This window comes from Aspergillus uvarum (assembly GCF_003184745.1).
Source record: "Aspergillus uvarum CBS 121591 unplaced genomic scaffold BO82scaffold_36, whole genome shotgun sequence".
NCBI classification, from domain to species: Eukaryota; Fungi; Ascomycota; class Eurotiomycetes; order Eurotiales; family Aspergillaceae; genus Aspergillus; species Aspergillus uvarum.
In genome coordinates, this window is record NW_020291333.1 from 185,782 (window position 1) to 200,311 (window position 14,530).

The 14,530-nt window shown below is 53.1% G+C and overlaps 5 protein-coding genes across 5 annotated transcripts; all 5 read left to right on the plus strand.

Moving 5' to 3' along the window:
* Window positions 1–652: 652 nt before the first annotated feature.
* Window positions 653–3,770, plus strand: BO82DRAFT_338039 (P-loop containing nucleoside triphosphate hydrolase protein; the record flags this gene model as incomplete). Its single annotated transcript, XM_025633416.1, has 2 exons — window positions 653–2,734; window positions 2,794–3,770. Exons 1-2 carry the CDS (start codon window positions 709–711, stop codon window positions 3,768–3,770), a joined length of 3,003 nt encoding a protein of 1,000 aa, XP_025490706.1. The 5' UTR covers window positions 653–708.
* Window positions 3,771–4,017: 247 nt separating this feature from the next.
* BO82DRAFT_355466 (SDR family oxidoreductase) lies at window positions 4,018–5,549 on the plus strand. The gene is made up of 6 exons (XM_025635458.1): window positions 4,018–4,132; window positions 4,214–4,472; window positions 4,530–4,693; window positions 4,775–4,974; window positions 5,036–5,186; window positions 5,242–5,549. The coding sequence occupies exons 1-6, from the start codon at window positions 4,078–4,080 to the stop codon at window positions 5,364–5,366; spliced, it is 954 nt and encodes a 317-aa protein (XP_025490707.1). The 5' UTR covers window positions 4,018–4,077; the 3' UTR covers window positions 5,367–5,549.
* Window positions 5,550–6,080: 531 nt separating this feature from the next.
* On the plus strand, window positions 6,081–7,693 carry BO82DRAFT_433292 (uncharacterized protein; the record flags this gene model as incomplete). The annotated part of the gene is made up of 2 exons (XM_025640859.1): window positions 6,081–6,320; window positions 6,387–7,693. 2 exons carry the CDS (start codon window positions 6,081–6,083, stop codon window positions 7,329–7,331), a joined length of 1,185 nt encoding a protein of 394 aa, XP_025490708.1. The 3' UTR covers window positions 7,332–7,693.
* Window positions 7,694–7,896: 203 nt separating this feature from the next.
* BO82DRAFT_355469 (GTPase-activating protein) lies at window positions 7,897–12,122 on the plus strand. Its single transcript, XM_025635459.1, has 3 exons — window positions 7,897–8,976; window positions 9,045–9,396; window positions 9,455–12,122. Exons 1-3 carry the CDS (start codon window positions 8,184–8,186, stop codon window positions 11,691–11,693), a joined length of 3,384 nt encoding a protein of 1,127 aa, XP_025490709.1. The 5' UTR covers window positions 7,897–8,183; the 3' UTR covers window positions 11,694–12,122.
* A 1,546-nt stretch (window positions 12,123–13,668) lies between these two features.
* Window positions 13,669–14,131, plus strand: BO82DRAFT_286233 (putative glyoxalase family protein; the record flags this gene model as incomplete). The annotated part of the gene is made up of 2 exons (XM_025631534.1): window positions 13,669–13,802; window positions 13,858–14,131. The coding sequence occupies 2 exons, from the start codon at window positions 13,669–13,671 to the stop codon at window positions 14,129–14,131; spliced, it is 408 nt and encodes a 135-aa protein (XP_025490710.1).
* Between the last annotated feature and the right edge of the window lie 399 nt (window positions 14,132–14,530).

The following is a 14,530-nucleotide window of genomic DNA, read 5'->3' on the forward strand; positions in this document are numbered from 1 at the left end:
ACTGGGAGGACGCAGCAGAGTCGAGAGATGGGGCACGCTCGCTTTCAATGCAGAAGATAACAGCGGGCTCAGCTTCTTGGCACTCCGATCCTTGAGGGTACAGCCACGAGTAAGGCGGAATCTATCCTGGTGAACCGACTGACTAATTCGTCCTGAGGCTGCCTCGCTCTTTGCGGCTAGGCCTTCACAGTTCAGATGATCATTGGATAGAAGATAATTCAGAGAAGGAGGTTGTCGTGTGAGTTGCGACTAGAAAAGATACCAACGCGAGAGGGCGGGGAAATCGTCCCAGCCTTGCCGTCGGTTTGCTCGAGTCGCGCTTGGCCAAATCAAATGTGCCATTTGAGGGGCGCAGGCGCTTCCACCTCGTATTCAGTGATTCGGGGTGATAAATTTTAGGATTGAGTGTTGCCGTGGTCTTGCTTTCGTAGTCTCTGTTGTACGTGTATCTTTCCCTCTCAAACGCTTTGTTCTACAGTCTTGATTTCACCTACCCCGCCATAGATGGATACTCTTCTTGTGTCGGAGAAGCCTCCACTACTGAGACTTGACGCAAGCGACGGAAATGTCATGAAGCATAAGCAGGGTCTTAAAGAAGACGAGGTTGTGGGGACTCGAGAGATTTCCGACAAGCCCGATCATATCGCAGAGGGCAGTCCCGTCTTACCAGCGCCACGGACCGATGCCAGCGACCAGGCAGAACATCCTATGTCGGTGACAACAGACCCTCCGAGTCCGAAGCCTGCCAGCACGTCATACGGTAACACCAGCAACAATGAACGATACCATAGTATAGGAGCGGTGCCGGACCTGGACGACTGGCAGGCGAAAATCAAAAGGCTGCCCAGAATTCCCGCGGTCAAAATGATGAACTTTGACCAGTTCAAAAATCGGCATGGATTGGAGAATGGCATTCATATCATTGAAGTCCTCCGAGCCGGGTCGGGTACGAGAAACGAGATCAACAACTCGCAGTTGGAACACACCAGGCAGGCACAGGACCATACCGCTGAGAGTCCTGACCTACAGGGAACCTGGATACAGCGGGTTCGGATTCAATCAGAGCCCATCACGCGCTACATTCAGTATGTGGCGGGCGCCAGTGGGATGGATGTCACGCGGCCATGGACGTTCTTTCGACCATTTCACTTTTTCATCGTGTTTCGCTCGAAGATGAAAGAAGCGCTTGAAAACCTGGAAGAGACATGGGCTTACGCCGAAAGATTGGAGTCTTCTGGTCTGAAGCAAACGGCTATGGTGGCAAGGGAGACGCCGCGCGCTCATGACGAGAAGACTGGTGATAAGATTGATGAAAAGAAAGAAGCAGAAATGGATCCCACTGGCCCGGAGATGAGCAGCATCACCGCGTTGAGACATATGCGCTGCTTTGTGGAGTTTGTGGATAAGGAGATATATCCCCTATTCGAGCGCTTCAGGGGATCCGCGCCACAAAAGGTCCGCTTCGGTGACCTTTGGTTGCTCCTTAAGTATGATGAAATGCTATACTCTCCGCCCGAGGGAGAGGAGTTCCAGAGCTCAAGCCAGCCATTATCACCAAAGTCGAAGTCGATGACTCAAACAGCCTGGAAACTGTGTGGAGAATGGATCCCTACTCCTAAAGATGGACATCCCAACGACCTTGGCGAGGAATCCCAAGAGTATCAAGCAATCTGCTACCATGTTGACCATGACGGTGAATCATACGGAGCAGTCAAGCACGTTTTCAAGATTCAGTACTTCGAAGGAGAGAGGGATATCACATCGCTGCCTGTTTACCCGCTGCGGTTTTCAAAGGACTCCGAGCAGATCTTTGCCCGTCTTCAGGCGCAGGGCGAGAGATTCCAATCACTGATCAAGGAACGACACCTTCGTTATGAAGGGTGGACGGTAATCAATACTCCCACAGGAAAACTGATGACGGACTTCAAGACACCAGAGCACATCGAGAGTGAGGTGATCATTGACCTAGCCGAAGGATACCAGCGGTACCCAGCGTGCAAGCCTGAGTTTGTCAGATATTATCTCGACTCAGACTTTTGGTCCCTGGGCGAAGATAATATCGAAATCAAGCACTGGTCTGATGCGAAACGTACAAGGTTACTCCATTCTACCAAGGAGAGATTGGTTCTTGGAGACTGTTCATTCAACCGAAACTTCAACAATTGGCTGAAGAGTCAACCGTCGTTCCAGATTGGTCTCGACACGAAGCTTACTCAAGTCACGGGGGATGATGTTGCCCTTTTCCCGCGGCGTCTCATGGCATATGTATTACGAGAGAGAAAGTTCGTCATGGTCGATATCTGGTCCCTGCAGCCAGTAATGGCGCATACAAATGCCTTCCGAGATCTAAAAATCAAGCCCAGCCACAAGCGCACGGTGATGTCGCTGGTACAGGCGCACTTCAAACGTGAAGAATGGCGCAAGAAACACCCGCGAGTGGAACTCAGTCAGGACCTCATTCCAGGCAAAGGTAGCGGTTTAATTATCCTGCTGCACGGTGCCCCTGGCGTGGGTAAAACTGCCACTGCAGAGACCGTGGCCCAAGCGGCTAAGAGACCGCTGTTTGCGATCACTTGCGGTGACTTGGGATTGACGCCTAGCGAGGTCGAAGAAGCGCTCAGCAATATTACCCGCCTGGCGCACCTCTGGGGCTGTGTGCTACTCTTAGATGAGGCTGACATCTTCCTGTCGAGAAGGGGGATCACTGATTTCAAACGAAATGCGCTTGTTTCGGGTAGGTCGTTACATTGCATATATGAGATGTTCGGGCTCTGCTGACCGATTTCTGTCCAGTCTTTCTCCGTGTACTCGAATACTACAGCGGTATTCTCTTCCTGACCACGAATCGGGTGGGGTCGATTGACGAGGCTTTCAAGTCCCGCATCCATATGAGCCTGTACTACGAACCGCTGAAGCGGAATCAGACCTTGGCCATCTTCCAGACCAATATCGACCGGCTCAAGAGAATCGAAGCCAAGAGAACAGAGCAGCCGCAGGCCGAGGAGTGGAGGGATCCGCCGCTGACGATCAACGAAGATGGCATTCTAGACTATGCCGGATGGTACTTCGATTCTTTTCCCGAGGCGCGATGGAACGGACGCCAAATTCGCAATGCGTTCCAGGTCGCTTTTTCGCTGGCTCAGTACGACACACGGAAAAGCTCCCTTGATACTTGGGGGAATGGTCCAGAGCCCGAAGACGAAGATCCCGCTATCGGCCCTGTCCTGGACTGGATCCAGTTCGAACGAGTTGCGGAGGCGATCGACCAGTTTGACAACTATCTGCAGGAGGCGACTGGGGTCACTGACCTCGATGCTGCACGGGTCGATCGCATCCGCGCTGACGATTTTGACTACCGTCGCGCCGCACCTCGTCCGCGGTATCAGCCCGTACGACTGGCTCGCGGAAGGCCCGCCGACTCGCAGCTTGCTCGTTCGGACCGCTATCGATCGAGTGTGGGCTCGAATCCACCTAGACGTCCCGCTCAAAGTTGGGGACAGATGGCAGGTCACGTCGGTCAGAGAGAAAAATTACCCGCGAATCAGGGCGGACTGTACGAGCCAGGTCATCGGCGCTATAAGCCAGGGCAAGGCGCTTCAGGAAGTCGTCCACCGCGCCGATCCCAGGCTCGAGGAGGAAACGTGGTTTCCACGGACTGGGACGACGAAGCATCGACTTATCCGGATGATCCCCAGAGGATGGAGGAAGCGGAATATAACGATGCGTCATATGGTCATGGCGATGATTTTGAGGACGATGATAGATACTAAGGATGATATATTAGAATAGACCTATCAGTTGTTTCTGTTTGATCGCAAGGTCTGATATTGAGATGGTCAGGTTGTACATGAGTATGATTGATTACCTTACTATGCCACACTAACCCAGGCAGGCGTAGCAGCAGGCTAGGACTAAGGCGGCAAAGCCGAGGTTGCCGAAGTGCAAACAACAACCGCGGCTTGGGCCCGCCCGCTTACTGTGGAGAAGAACACCGCATTAATGGAATGAACTGGCCATCTTCCTATTCATCCCTTCTCCAAACTCCATTACACTTTCCGAATCAACTCAGACTCCATCATGGCGTTACCAAAAGAATACTATCTCAGCGACTCGTGGAAGGATGGCATTTTTGGTAAGTCTCGTCAGAATCCAGCCTACGAACCTGTGCCCACTGGTCCGATCATGCAGGCTGACCATGGCTGACCCCTGATAGCGAATAAGGTCGTCTTCTGTACGGGAGGTGCGGGCACCATCTGCAGCGCACAAGTGCGTGCTCTCGTACATCTAGGCGCCAATGCCTGTATCATCGGTCGGAATGTCGAGAAGACCGAGAAGGTTGCCACAGACATTGCGACCGCCCGCCCCGGAGCCAAGGTTATCGGCATCGGAGCCGTGGATGTGCGGAAGGTTGAGAGCCTAAATGACGCCGCTAGCCGTTGTGTCAAGGAGCTGGGGGGCATCGACTATGTTATGTATGACTGACAGATATTTGTGTGTTTGTTGTGCTTTGCTGACTGACCCGGGTGAAGCGCTGGCGCAGCAGGCAACTTCCTGGCATCGATCAACCAGCTGTCAGCCAATGCTTTCAAGTCAGTCATCGACATCGATGTCCTCGGATCCTACAACACCCTAAAGGCGACACTGCCTTATTTGGTGGAGTCGGCAAAGAAGCACAGCATCGACTCGGATACACGTAAGTCTCGGAACTTCGGAGTTATCGGAGCCCCTGTTGCCGTGTCCCGCGTCGTTTAAGGCTGATAATTGTGCTTTCTAGTCAAGCCATTTCCGCTGGGGACCGGAGGTCGGATCATCTTTGTTAGCGCCACCATCCACTATAGAACCATGCCATTCCAGACCCATGTTTCGGTTGCCAAGGCCGGCGTGGACGCGCTGTCGCATAGTGTGGCTATTGAATTCGGGCCGCTGGGGGTGACTTCCAACATTATTGCCCCGGGTCCTATCGGCTCGACGGAGGTATGCTAATGCTTCGTGCTCCTTGAGTTCGGTGCTGTCTGTGGCTAACATTTGGATGAAGGGCATGGATCGTCTGCTGCCGACCGATAACAAGGAGGCCTATGTCAAGTCTCAGCCACTGGGGCGGCTGGGCTCCGTGCGCGACATTGCTGATGCCACTGTATACCTGTTTGCTGACACTGGCAGCTATGTCAGTGGCCAGACCCTTGTTGGTAAGTTTTCTGATTTAACGGAGTGGTGAGATAAGGAACTGATGGTGTGAGCTAGTCGATGGGGCATCGTGGCGCATGACAGCCGGGGGAGCTGCTCAGGGCGCTCTTCAGTATCCCGACTTTCTACTGTCCGGAGATGCGGTACCTAATGTTAAGGGGCAGAAGACGTCAAAGCTGTGATCGGATAGAGATAGACAGAGCTATCAAAGTACTGCGGGTCGTATTCGTATATATCTACATGAGGGCTGTTGCCTGGAGGGAAATACGCGCTTTCCACGGACTTAATTACTGCATCGGGGAGAACATGAAGAAGAATCATGGATAGCTGAGATAATCAACCTTGGGCGTCCGTTCTATTTCGAGCATTGTCCAGTCACGTGCAGGAATCTGACTGAAGGGGATGCGTCAGCTATGTTGGAAGAGGACTAGCGGCCAAGGACCAATGCGTCATCGGACCCATCACAGCGCTCCCCTCAGCCAACCAGCAATGGGGATTGCCCCCCGAGATTGGCCCCAGGCATCCAAGCCCCCCTCTCTCAGGCTCTCAGGCTTCCATGGCTCCTGAGTTTCAAGTGCTCAGCGGCGAAAGAGACCAAAAGCGCCGGCCGCTAAGCCATTCAATTCACCCCATCCACTCCATTCATCCAGCCTTAATTGTCTGGTCTTCCTACGACTAGTCTAGTCGCCTGCGCCGACTACGTACGACAACTGCATTTTTCCCTCTCGCCCAACACCCATCCCACCTTCTACTTTCTTCTCTTCTGCTCCTACTCTTTGTTCTTTGTCTCATCTCTATTTGTCCCAACTACTCTATCTATCGTGCTAACACGATCCGCTCCTTTCATTTCCATGTGCATGTCCTGAATCTCCCCATCCTCTCCATATCCATCCATCATGCAGCTTCGCTCGTGCCTAGTAGGGGGCACTCTCGCCCTCGGTGCCAAAGCCCTGCTGGTTATCCCCGAAGTTGAGGGCGAGTCCCTCGCCCCCGAAGCCGATTTCCCTCCCTTCCACCCTCTCGAGGCCTACGCCCCTCAGCAGTCGCAAGTTGAGCTTGCCTGCACCGAATGTCCTTTCCGTGAAGTCAGTGAGGATGGAACAGTCAGCTGGACTGATGGCCACAAAACCTCTCTTGTAAGTCACACCATCATGTGCAGAATGCCCATAGCGGGCGCTAACGACCTGGTCCCCTCTCACCAGACGCTCGACTTCTCCATCGAAGACGGCTTTCTCCTGGCCAACGGTCGCCAGATTTTCCCTCCCCCTCCTCCGACCTTGATCACCGCCGTCCAGCACCGACTCTCTGATGGTGCAGAGTCCGAGCCTATCGCCGTCGGTTACGCCGTCGAGGAGATGCCCATTCCGACCTTCCCGGAAGATCCGATGGATCTCGTGGAAGTTCGCTTCACAGTTCTCGACCTTGACAGCCACCCAGTTCCCCTCGACACTGTAGCCGTTACCCTTATCCACGACTCCAACACCGGGGAGCTGTTCATGGCGAAGACCGAGATCGAAGAAACCACCCCCGACCGCGGCTCCTGGGCGCAGTGCCGTGGCAAGCCCAAGTGCCTCCGCAAGCTTCTGTTCGACCGCATGCGCTCCTTGTTCGCCGCGGCCAAGGCCCGGATGCTCGACTTTGCCCCCAGACCCAAGGGCCATCACTGTGGGGATGCCCACAGCTTCGACCACGATCATCCCCCTCACCCTCACCACCATCACGGTGAGCACGGCCATGGAAAGCCCGACCCTGAGGGCTTCCCCGGAGGTTTTCTCCCCGAGATGGACGGGAAGGGTCATCACGGCTTTGAGGGTCACATGGGCAAGTTTGACGGCCCCCACGGTCATCACATGCACCACCACCACCATGACCGTTTGGCCCACACTCTTCACCGCGTCGTCCGCTTCATTGTCGTCCCCGCTATCCTGGGTGTTTTGGCTGGCCTGGCTGCCAGCGCACTTGGTATGTTGGTCGGTCAGATCGTCGTCTTTATGTGGCAGCGGTACCGTCGCTCTGCTCCCAAGCAGCCCGTCGAGCAGGGCACCGTGTCCGAAAAGCAGGGTCTCATGACCGAGCCCGCGGACGAGCTTCCTCCCGCTTACAGTGACGAGGAAGCCGTGCTTGAGGACGTCTCCAGCAAGCACTGATTACCGGTTTTCATGAGCTGCAGAAGACCCTCTTCCGGTTGGAACGATCGAAATCTCGTATCCCCGTAAGGCCACGATGTGATGCCGGGGGAGGACTGCAGCAAATTCTAGCAAATAGATTGATATCAACAAGTCCTCGTCGGTTGTTTTCCGTTTGCGACAGATATAACCTCCTTCGTTCAAAAACTCAATTCTCTTTCCTTCTTCGTCCTGCATGTGTGTTAGCAGTGATATTGTATTTTGTCTTCAGTCTGTCAAAGGCAGATTCTGGACTTTTAGGATGTTAGTCTTTAGTGTAGCAACTATCCTCTTCTTTTCCGAGGTGCCTCGTGTATTGTAAGCAGGAATAATTTGAATTATAGGGGGTCTTGTTCGCCTTAGTCTGCTAATTACGCTGACCTATTTTTTCATGTCTCACTTTCAGCAGTGACATGCGTCACGTGACAGTGGTTACGGAAGGCGGCCAGGAACGATCATCGCCCGGAGACCTTCCCCTCCCTCTCTCTTCCTGCTCTGCTCTTCCTCCTCCTCTTTCTCTCCAAACATCCTCATTCCGAGTCCTTCTGTCGCTCGCAGTTGAGTCTCTACACTTGAATGATGCTGCGCTGATCCTATGCCATGATTTATCTTGCCTAAATGACCACCATCGACCTTTCCTTACCCTTTTCTGGCTCCGTCCTGCTCGCCGTCTGAGCTCCAGCAGCTCCCGCATCCGCCCGCCCGCTCGCCCGTCAGCCAGCCAGCCAGCCAGCCTTATACTCTCGACTCCGACGCATTTGGAGACATCTCCTTTCTCTCTTCTATTCTACGACTACCATAAAGGAGCCTGTGTTGCTCTCCACTGACGGCATGATGCAGTGGACGTCATTCGTTCAGAAGGCCCAGTCCTTCATCGACCCGGCCAATTTTACCCTACCAACGCTCACTTCCTCCGATCGCAACCCTTCCAAGGCCTCCTTGTTTCGCCAACAATTCCGACTCCCAGACTCCCAGAACCCGTTGCAAGAGATCACCGCCGAGCTCATACTTCCTATCCCGCATACCTCCGGAGATGGTCCTCGGAACCTCGACCATGCCGGCAACCGATATGCCGGGCGACTCCACCTCAGTGAGCGGTTCCTCTGCTTCTCCACACAGGCCACGAGCTTCCACCCCTCCGCTAGTCTCACGGCCTCGACACATTGGGCCGGCCAAACCAACGGCACAGGCCCATCTGGCAATGGGTTCACCATCCCGCTGTGCTGCATCCGGCGGGTGGAACGGCTGAACAGCCTCAGCCACATCTTCTCCCTGGCGTTGACGACATGGAACGGTGCGCTGGGCAAGCAACAACCTCCGGGGTTCATCCCGCAGAGATTCACCATCCAGCTGGCTGGAAGCAGGCAGGCCTGCGAGCGATTCTGCGACGGGCTGAAGAAAGGACTCCGGGAGGGCATGAAGGAGATCGAGAATCTGCGCATAGTCGTAAACGATTGCTACTCGGAGTATCTACTCTCTGGGGCCAAGGGGAAAGCCCAGGATGGCGATGCCTCCGACGTGCGGCAGCCGCCCGACGCCGGGCTGGGGATGATCTTTCGCTATCCCGGCGATGCTCGCAAACTTCGCGACCGCAGTAAAATGCGATTGTGGGGGGAGTACTTTCGAGGTATGACTCTCCCGTGTGGAAACCGCCGTTTAAATGCCTGAGACGTATGTTGAATATGACTTCTGTAGAAAATGGTCGCAACGCGACACTCATCCGCCAGCCTACCTTCCATAAGTTGATCCGAGTTGGTTTACCGAATCGCCTCCGTGGAGAGGTTTGGGAGGTCTCGTCCGGTTCGTTATACCTCCGGTTAAGGTCGCCGAAATTATACACAGACACGTTGGCCAAATTTTCGGGGCAAGAGTCCCTGGCGATTGACGAGATCGAGAAGGACTTGAACCGTAGTCTGCCTGAGTATGCCGGCTTCCAGAGCGAGGAAGGTATCGGGCGCCTTCGACGAGTCCTTACGGCCTACAGCTGGATCAATGCAGAGATTGGATATTGCCAGGCGATGAACATCGTCGTTGCGGCTCTTCTGATGTACGCGATTTTGCCGTGTCATTGACTCTTATGACCATGAGCTAACTTTTCATTCTAGATACATGTCTGAAGCACAAGCTTTCTTTCTGCTCTCTGTACTATGCGATCGGCTTTTGCCAGGCTACTACTCGACTACGATGTACGGTACTTTGCTTGATCAGAAGGTCTTCGAGTCTCTTGTGGAAAAGACGATGCCTGTGCTATGGGAGCACCTGACCAAGTCCGACGTTCAACTTTCTGTGGTCTCTCTTCCCTGGTTCCTGTCCCTTTACATCAATTCGATGCCTCTGGTCTTCGCTTTCCGCGTTTTGGATGTCTTCTTCCTGGAAGGGCCGAAGGTCTTGTTCCAGGTCGGGCTGGCTATCCTCCGAATCAATGGCGAGGAACTTTTGGATATCCAAGACGACGGATCTTTCATCTCTGTCCTCAAGTCATATTTCTCACGCCTGGATGAGTCGGCTCACCCTAGATCAGAGAACCCCAAGCTGCGCGCGATCACTCGTTTCCAGGAATTGATGGTGGTAGCCTTCAAGGAGTTCTCTCAGATCACGCATCAGACCATTATTGAGCAGCGAGAAAAGCACAAGGACGCCGTGCTGGAGAACATTGAAAGTTTCGCCAAACGCACCTCCATCCGGAACTTGGGTCCCGACAGCAAGAAACTCAGCATGGACGACCTTGGTGCCATCTATGACCGCTACTATGAAGTCTTGTATGACAACCAGCAGAGGCAGAAGTTGCAGGAAGAAGAGAGAAGACGCCAGGAAAAGAAGAGGGTCGAAAGAACTTCCATTCTTGGGCCTCCCGTTGATCGAGAGGTCGGCCGTGTCGGTCTTGGCCCTAGCCCGACGCATATGGACTACGACGCCTTCCGGGAGTTTCTCGCCGTCACCGCGAAATGGGCCGTTTCGGATTCGCCGCGCAAGTCTTCAAGCAGCGAGCAGAGCTCCAACAGCTTCCGAGGATGGGGCAAGGCAGCTGCTTGGAATACCAAGAATCAGCCAACCGATCACGAATTCATGCAACGTCTTTACCGGAAATGGGCAACTGATCCAGAGGAGGGCATCAGCTTGCAGAACGTTGTCAACGGTCTGGCTCGGCTGAAGGGCCCTCGGGATATCATGAACAACATCCAGTACTTTTTCGATCTCTATGATGATGACGGAAATGGCACGGTTGATAGAGAAGGTATTCTTCGCATGTCCGAGGCTCTGTTATTCCTCTCCAGACGAGGCTTTGAAGGCACCATTACACCTACTCAGTCTGTTGACGACCTGAAATCGAATGATGGCGCTCGCGGTGAAGACAAGCTGAGCACCGATGAGAGATTTTTGGGAAGTGTCAGCTCCTTCATTAGGCGTTGTTTCGAGTATGCCGACCCCAGCAAGCCCGGGGCCAAGGCAGCAGAAGCCCAGCAAGACGCGGATGAAACTGCAGACAAACTAGGGTCTTTCAGTATCGGTGACGATGAAGAAGAGGACCTGCTTGATCTGGACGATGACACCAAATCCGATCACACAGCGGTTACGGAACAGCCTGCCCGGCTCGCTGCGGAAGAGAAGCGTGACTCCGAACACAATCGAACCGCTTCCGAAAGTGCTAACCCGGCTCTTGATCCTAACAACCCTCTACACATCACTCTACCCACGTTCCGCATGGTCATTCTAGCTGATGAGCTTCTGGAACAATTCTTCGACTCTTACTTCCCCCAGTCATTCCACCTCTCCGACCATGGCTCATATGCTGCCACCGCTTCGTCCCTCTCGTCCAATCTTACGACGTTCTCCAACATCAACGCCCCCAAGCCCCAGAGTAGCGCCATGTCGGCTCCCTCTGTTGGAGGCGCATCGGGTGGTATTGTTCCTCCCGGCCGAGGTCTTCGCGGCGTTCTGGACAACATCGTGTCTGATGGAATCCGCATGGCCGCCGAAGTCAAGAAGCGCATGGACGAAGCGCAGCGCGAGCTGGAACGCAACGCCCTGGGCCGCGGTGAGGAAGAAGACGAAGAGGACGAGGAAGATTACGATGGCCGCACTGGCCCCACTTCCGCCCCGTCCATTGTCGGGGGCATTTCCAGCTGGGGAGCTGGCGCGTACGGCGCTGATCCGGACCGCCGTAGCGTACGGGATGCCGATCGTGACCTTCTCGAAGGCGCCGAGGTCATCAGCATGCGCGGCAAGGACGACGCTTCCCTCCTTGACGACAAGGATGGTCACCATGACAATACCCAGCCTTCTTCGACAGCAGCAGCCCATGCACCTGACAACGTGGTCAGCAAAGTCGAATTCGAGTCGTAAATATAGACATTTCCCGAGCTAGGCTCTCTCCTCCACCCTCCTTCATCCACTCCAATTCCCTTCGTCCCCTCACAGCCCTACGGTTGTTACTCCACCTACTCCCTAGATGAATCTCTTAAAGATATTATCTGAAGATAAACAAAGATCCCTCGCTCCTACCGTACCTGTCCGGAGAGGTCGGTCATGCAATTCCAATTCCTCTTATTCCTGTTCATATCGGCTGTCGCTTAAATACCTTGCTTTTCTTAGTTGATGTGAATCCCCGAATGCATGTTCATGGGACGATGCGACCAGACAGACGGATGTCGATGGGATTGTTGATTGTATGTATCCGGCATCGTGATGTGTATGACCGTATGTATGTTTGCATGCATGTATGTATGTCTGTCTTGCTATGGAGTTTAGTGAATATGACGTATTACTCGGAGCTAGTATCTTCTACTTTTTGGCCGGTCGGATATGAAGTAGAGTCTGAAGCGTTCTGTGTGTTGGGTCGGGGTGGATGCATCGGCAAGGTCCTGCTCGCAGTATATTTCCGGGACCTACTTTCTCACTCGAGCTCCAGGAATCTACATAGTAACGATCAAACGCATCATGTACAAAGTACCACTTAGCAATTATACAGAAGCATGTCCGAATGGGGACTAATCAAATTAACCCCAGTCTGTAGTTAGCTACTGATTTCATGTTCAGAATATATATAGTATGGATGCGCCGGCCTAATTCCAGTAAACTGTTCGCTCAAAACAGCGGTCAAACCTTTGATCTCCAGACCCCAAGGGACTGACACGCGCATTCACTGGCAGTTTGAAAGGAATGTGAATATATTACCCTGAGAGTGAACCAAGAAACTATGTAGTAAATAGAGATATACAAATGTTATCACGCACGTATATTTATAACTGATTTCATCCTAGTTGCTTTGTCAGAAGGGTTGGTTTGGTTTATAAAAGTTACTTGTTGTTGTAAGTTCTGTCGGATAACATCAATAGAACCTTCACCTGGGCTTTGGTACGTAGAACATTACTCAAAGGATAGGGAAGATAAAACCAAAACCACAACTCCAACCTCCTTCCACATAACATGGAGCCTTATCGCTCGCTATCTATACTGTTAAAGAGTACAACACACCCACCATCCCGCACCCACCAAAAGACAAAAGAAATCTCCGATGCGGGGAATCGAATGCTTTAATTCTTTCAGGGACCACCAGAGCGCACAGACCAGTTAGTACAGTACAGTACAGTACGTACATGTACCCACAACTATGACGCATGCATGCATCAGCCTGGATTCTCGGAGAGTGTGATCAGTCTCTTTCTCTTATCATGGGGAGCACAGCTTGGTGGCATACTGGCCGCCAGATTATAAAGAAGCTGCCGGTTCCTCTTTGATCCCAACTTTGCTTATCCCCTGCCACACCGCCCCAAGAAGATACTTGCTATCACCGACCGTGGACGGATACATATATCCTGTCACAGATACAAGCTTGGGACACGAGTTGGTTTCGGCCCGCAGATCAAACCCGTCCCTGTGTCGGCTCGCACACACAGACCGAGAGGTCAACTTAACCTCCATGTTAGTTGCGTTCGCGTGGCTAACTTCCATCCCAGCATGGGAGACTACACGGATAAAAGTCCGGAGCATTGGACAGACTGAGCATGGTACAAAAACAACAATGGGCCATGATTAGACACGATTTCGCCCCGCGGGGAATTCTCCCAGGAAAAGGGATTCCGAGACACTCACTGGGCGAGCAGTTCCACCTTGGCGGGAAATGCTTCCACTTGGGTCCGTCTCTCGTATTGAGCCACTCACCAGAGTACTATATAAGGTGGCATGCGGGGTCTGCATGACTGCATCCCCAATTATTTCGCTTTCCCCTCCGACCCATCACTTACATATCTATAATCAGATAACTTACAACAACCACATCAGAGACAAATCTCGCCTTCTCCAGACCCATCTCCGCACCATGATTTCCGGCATCCATCACGTTAATATCCTCGTGCCCGATGGCACCTTGGACCAAGCCACCGAGTTCTACGGCGATACCCTCGGCCTGGAATCAGCCCCCGTGCCCGAGCTCCAGAAAGGCACGATCCTTTGGTGCGTCCTGACCTCACCACATGGTGCAACGCGACCCGTTTGCTGACTGAAAAAGGTTTAACCTTACCCCCGATGGAAGTCAACAGATCCACGTCAACCTGGGTCCTAACCCCGAGCTCGACTCCCGGCGACACGCCTGCCTGCGCGTCTCGTCGTTGGATGAGTTGCAGACGCTGCAGAAACGCATCCTAGCGCATCAAGAAAACGGAGGTCCCGCAGCTCCGATGGATGTAGACCGGTTGGGCATGTGCTCGGGTCCGACGGAGGAATATCCACGTCGGTTCTTTGCCCGGGATTTTGCGGGCAACCGACTCGAGTTTAGTGTTTAGACCCGTGTACGGGTGGGACGGGGATTGTTTGGGTTTGCCTTCTTTTTGTGCTTCTTTTATTGATTCTCCGATTGAGCGTGAGCAAGTGGATATTCTGTTGGTTGCGTTCTTCCGGGCTGGCCGTTCTCAATCAGTCCGCATTTCGGGACCCTGCATAGCACTGCGCGATGTGTGGAGACATGGGGGGTGGTAGGAAAAGGGTCCATGACAAGGGTTGTTGAAGAATCAAAGAAGCAACGAGTCAGTTCAAATCTCCATATTTAGTCACTAGGTAGAGTGTTATAAGCTATGATGAGTACTGTACATAGTATCTGTATCTTGTTTGAAGATGTTTTCTCTTCGAGACAACTGCAGGCAGAATCGAGGAAGATGGAAGATGGAGGAGTTGCCATCCCCTAT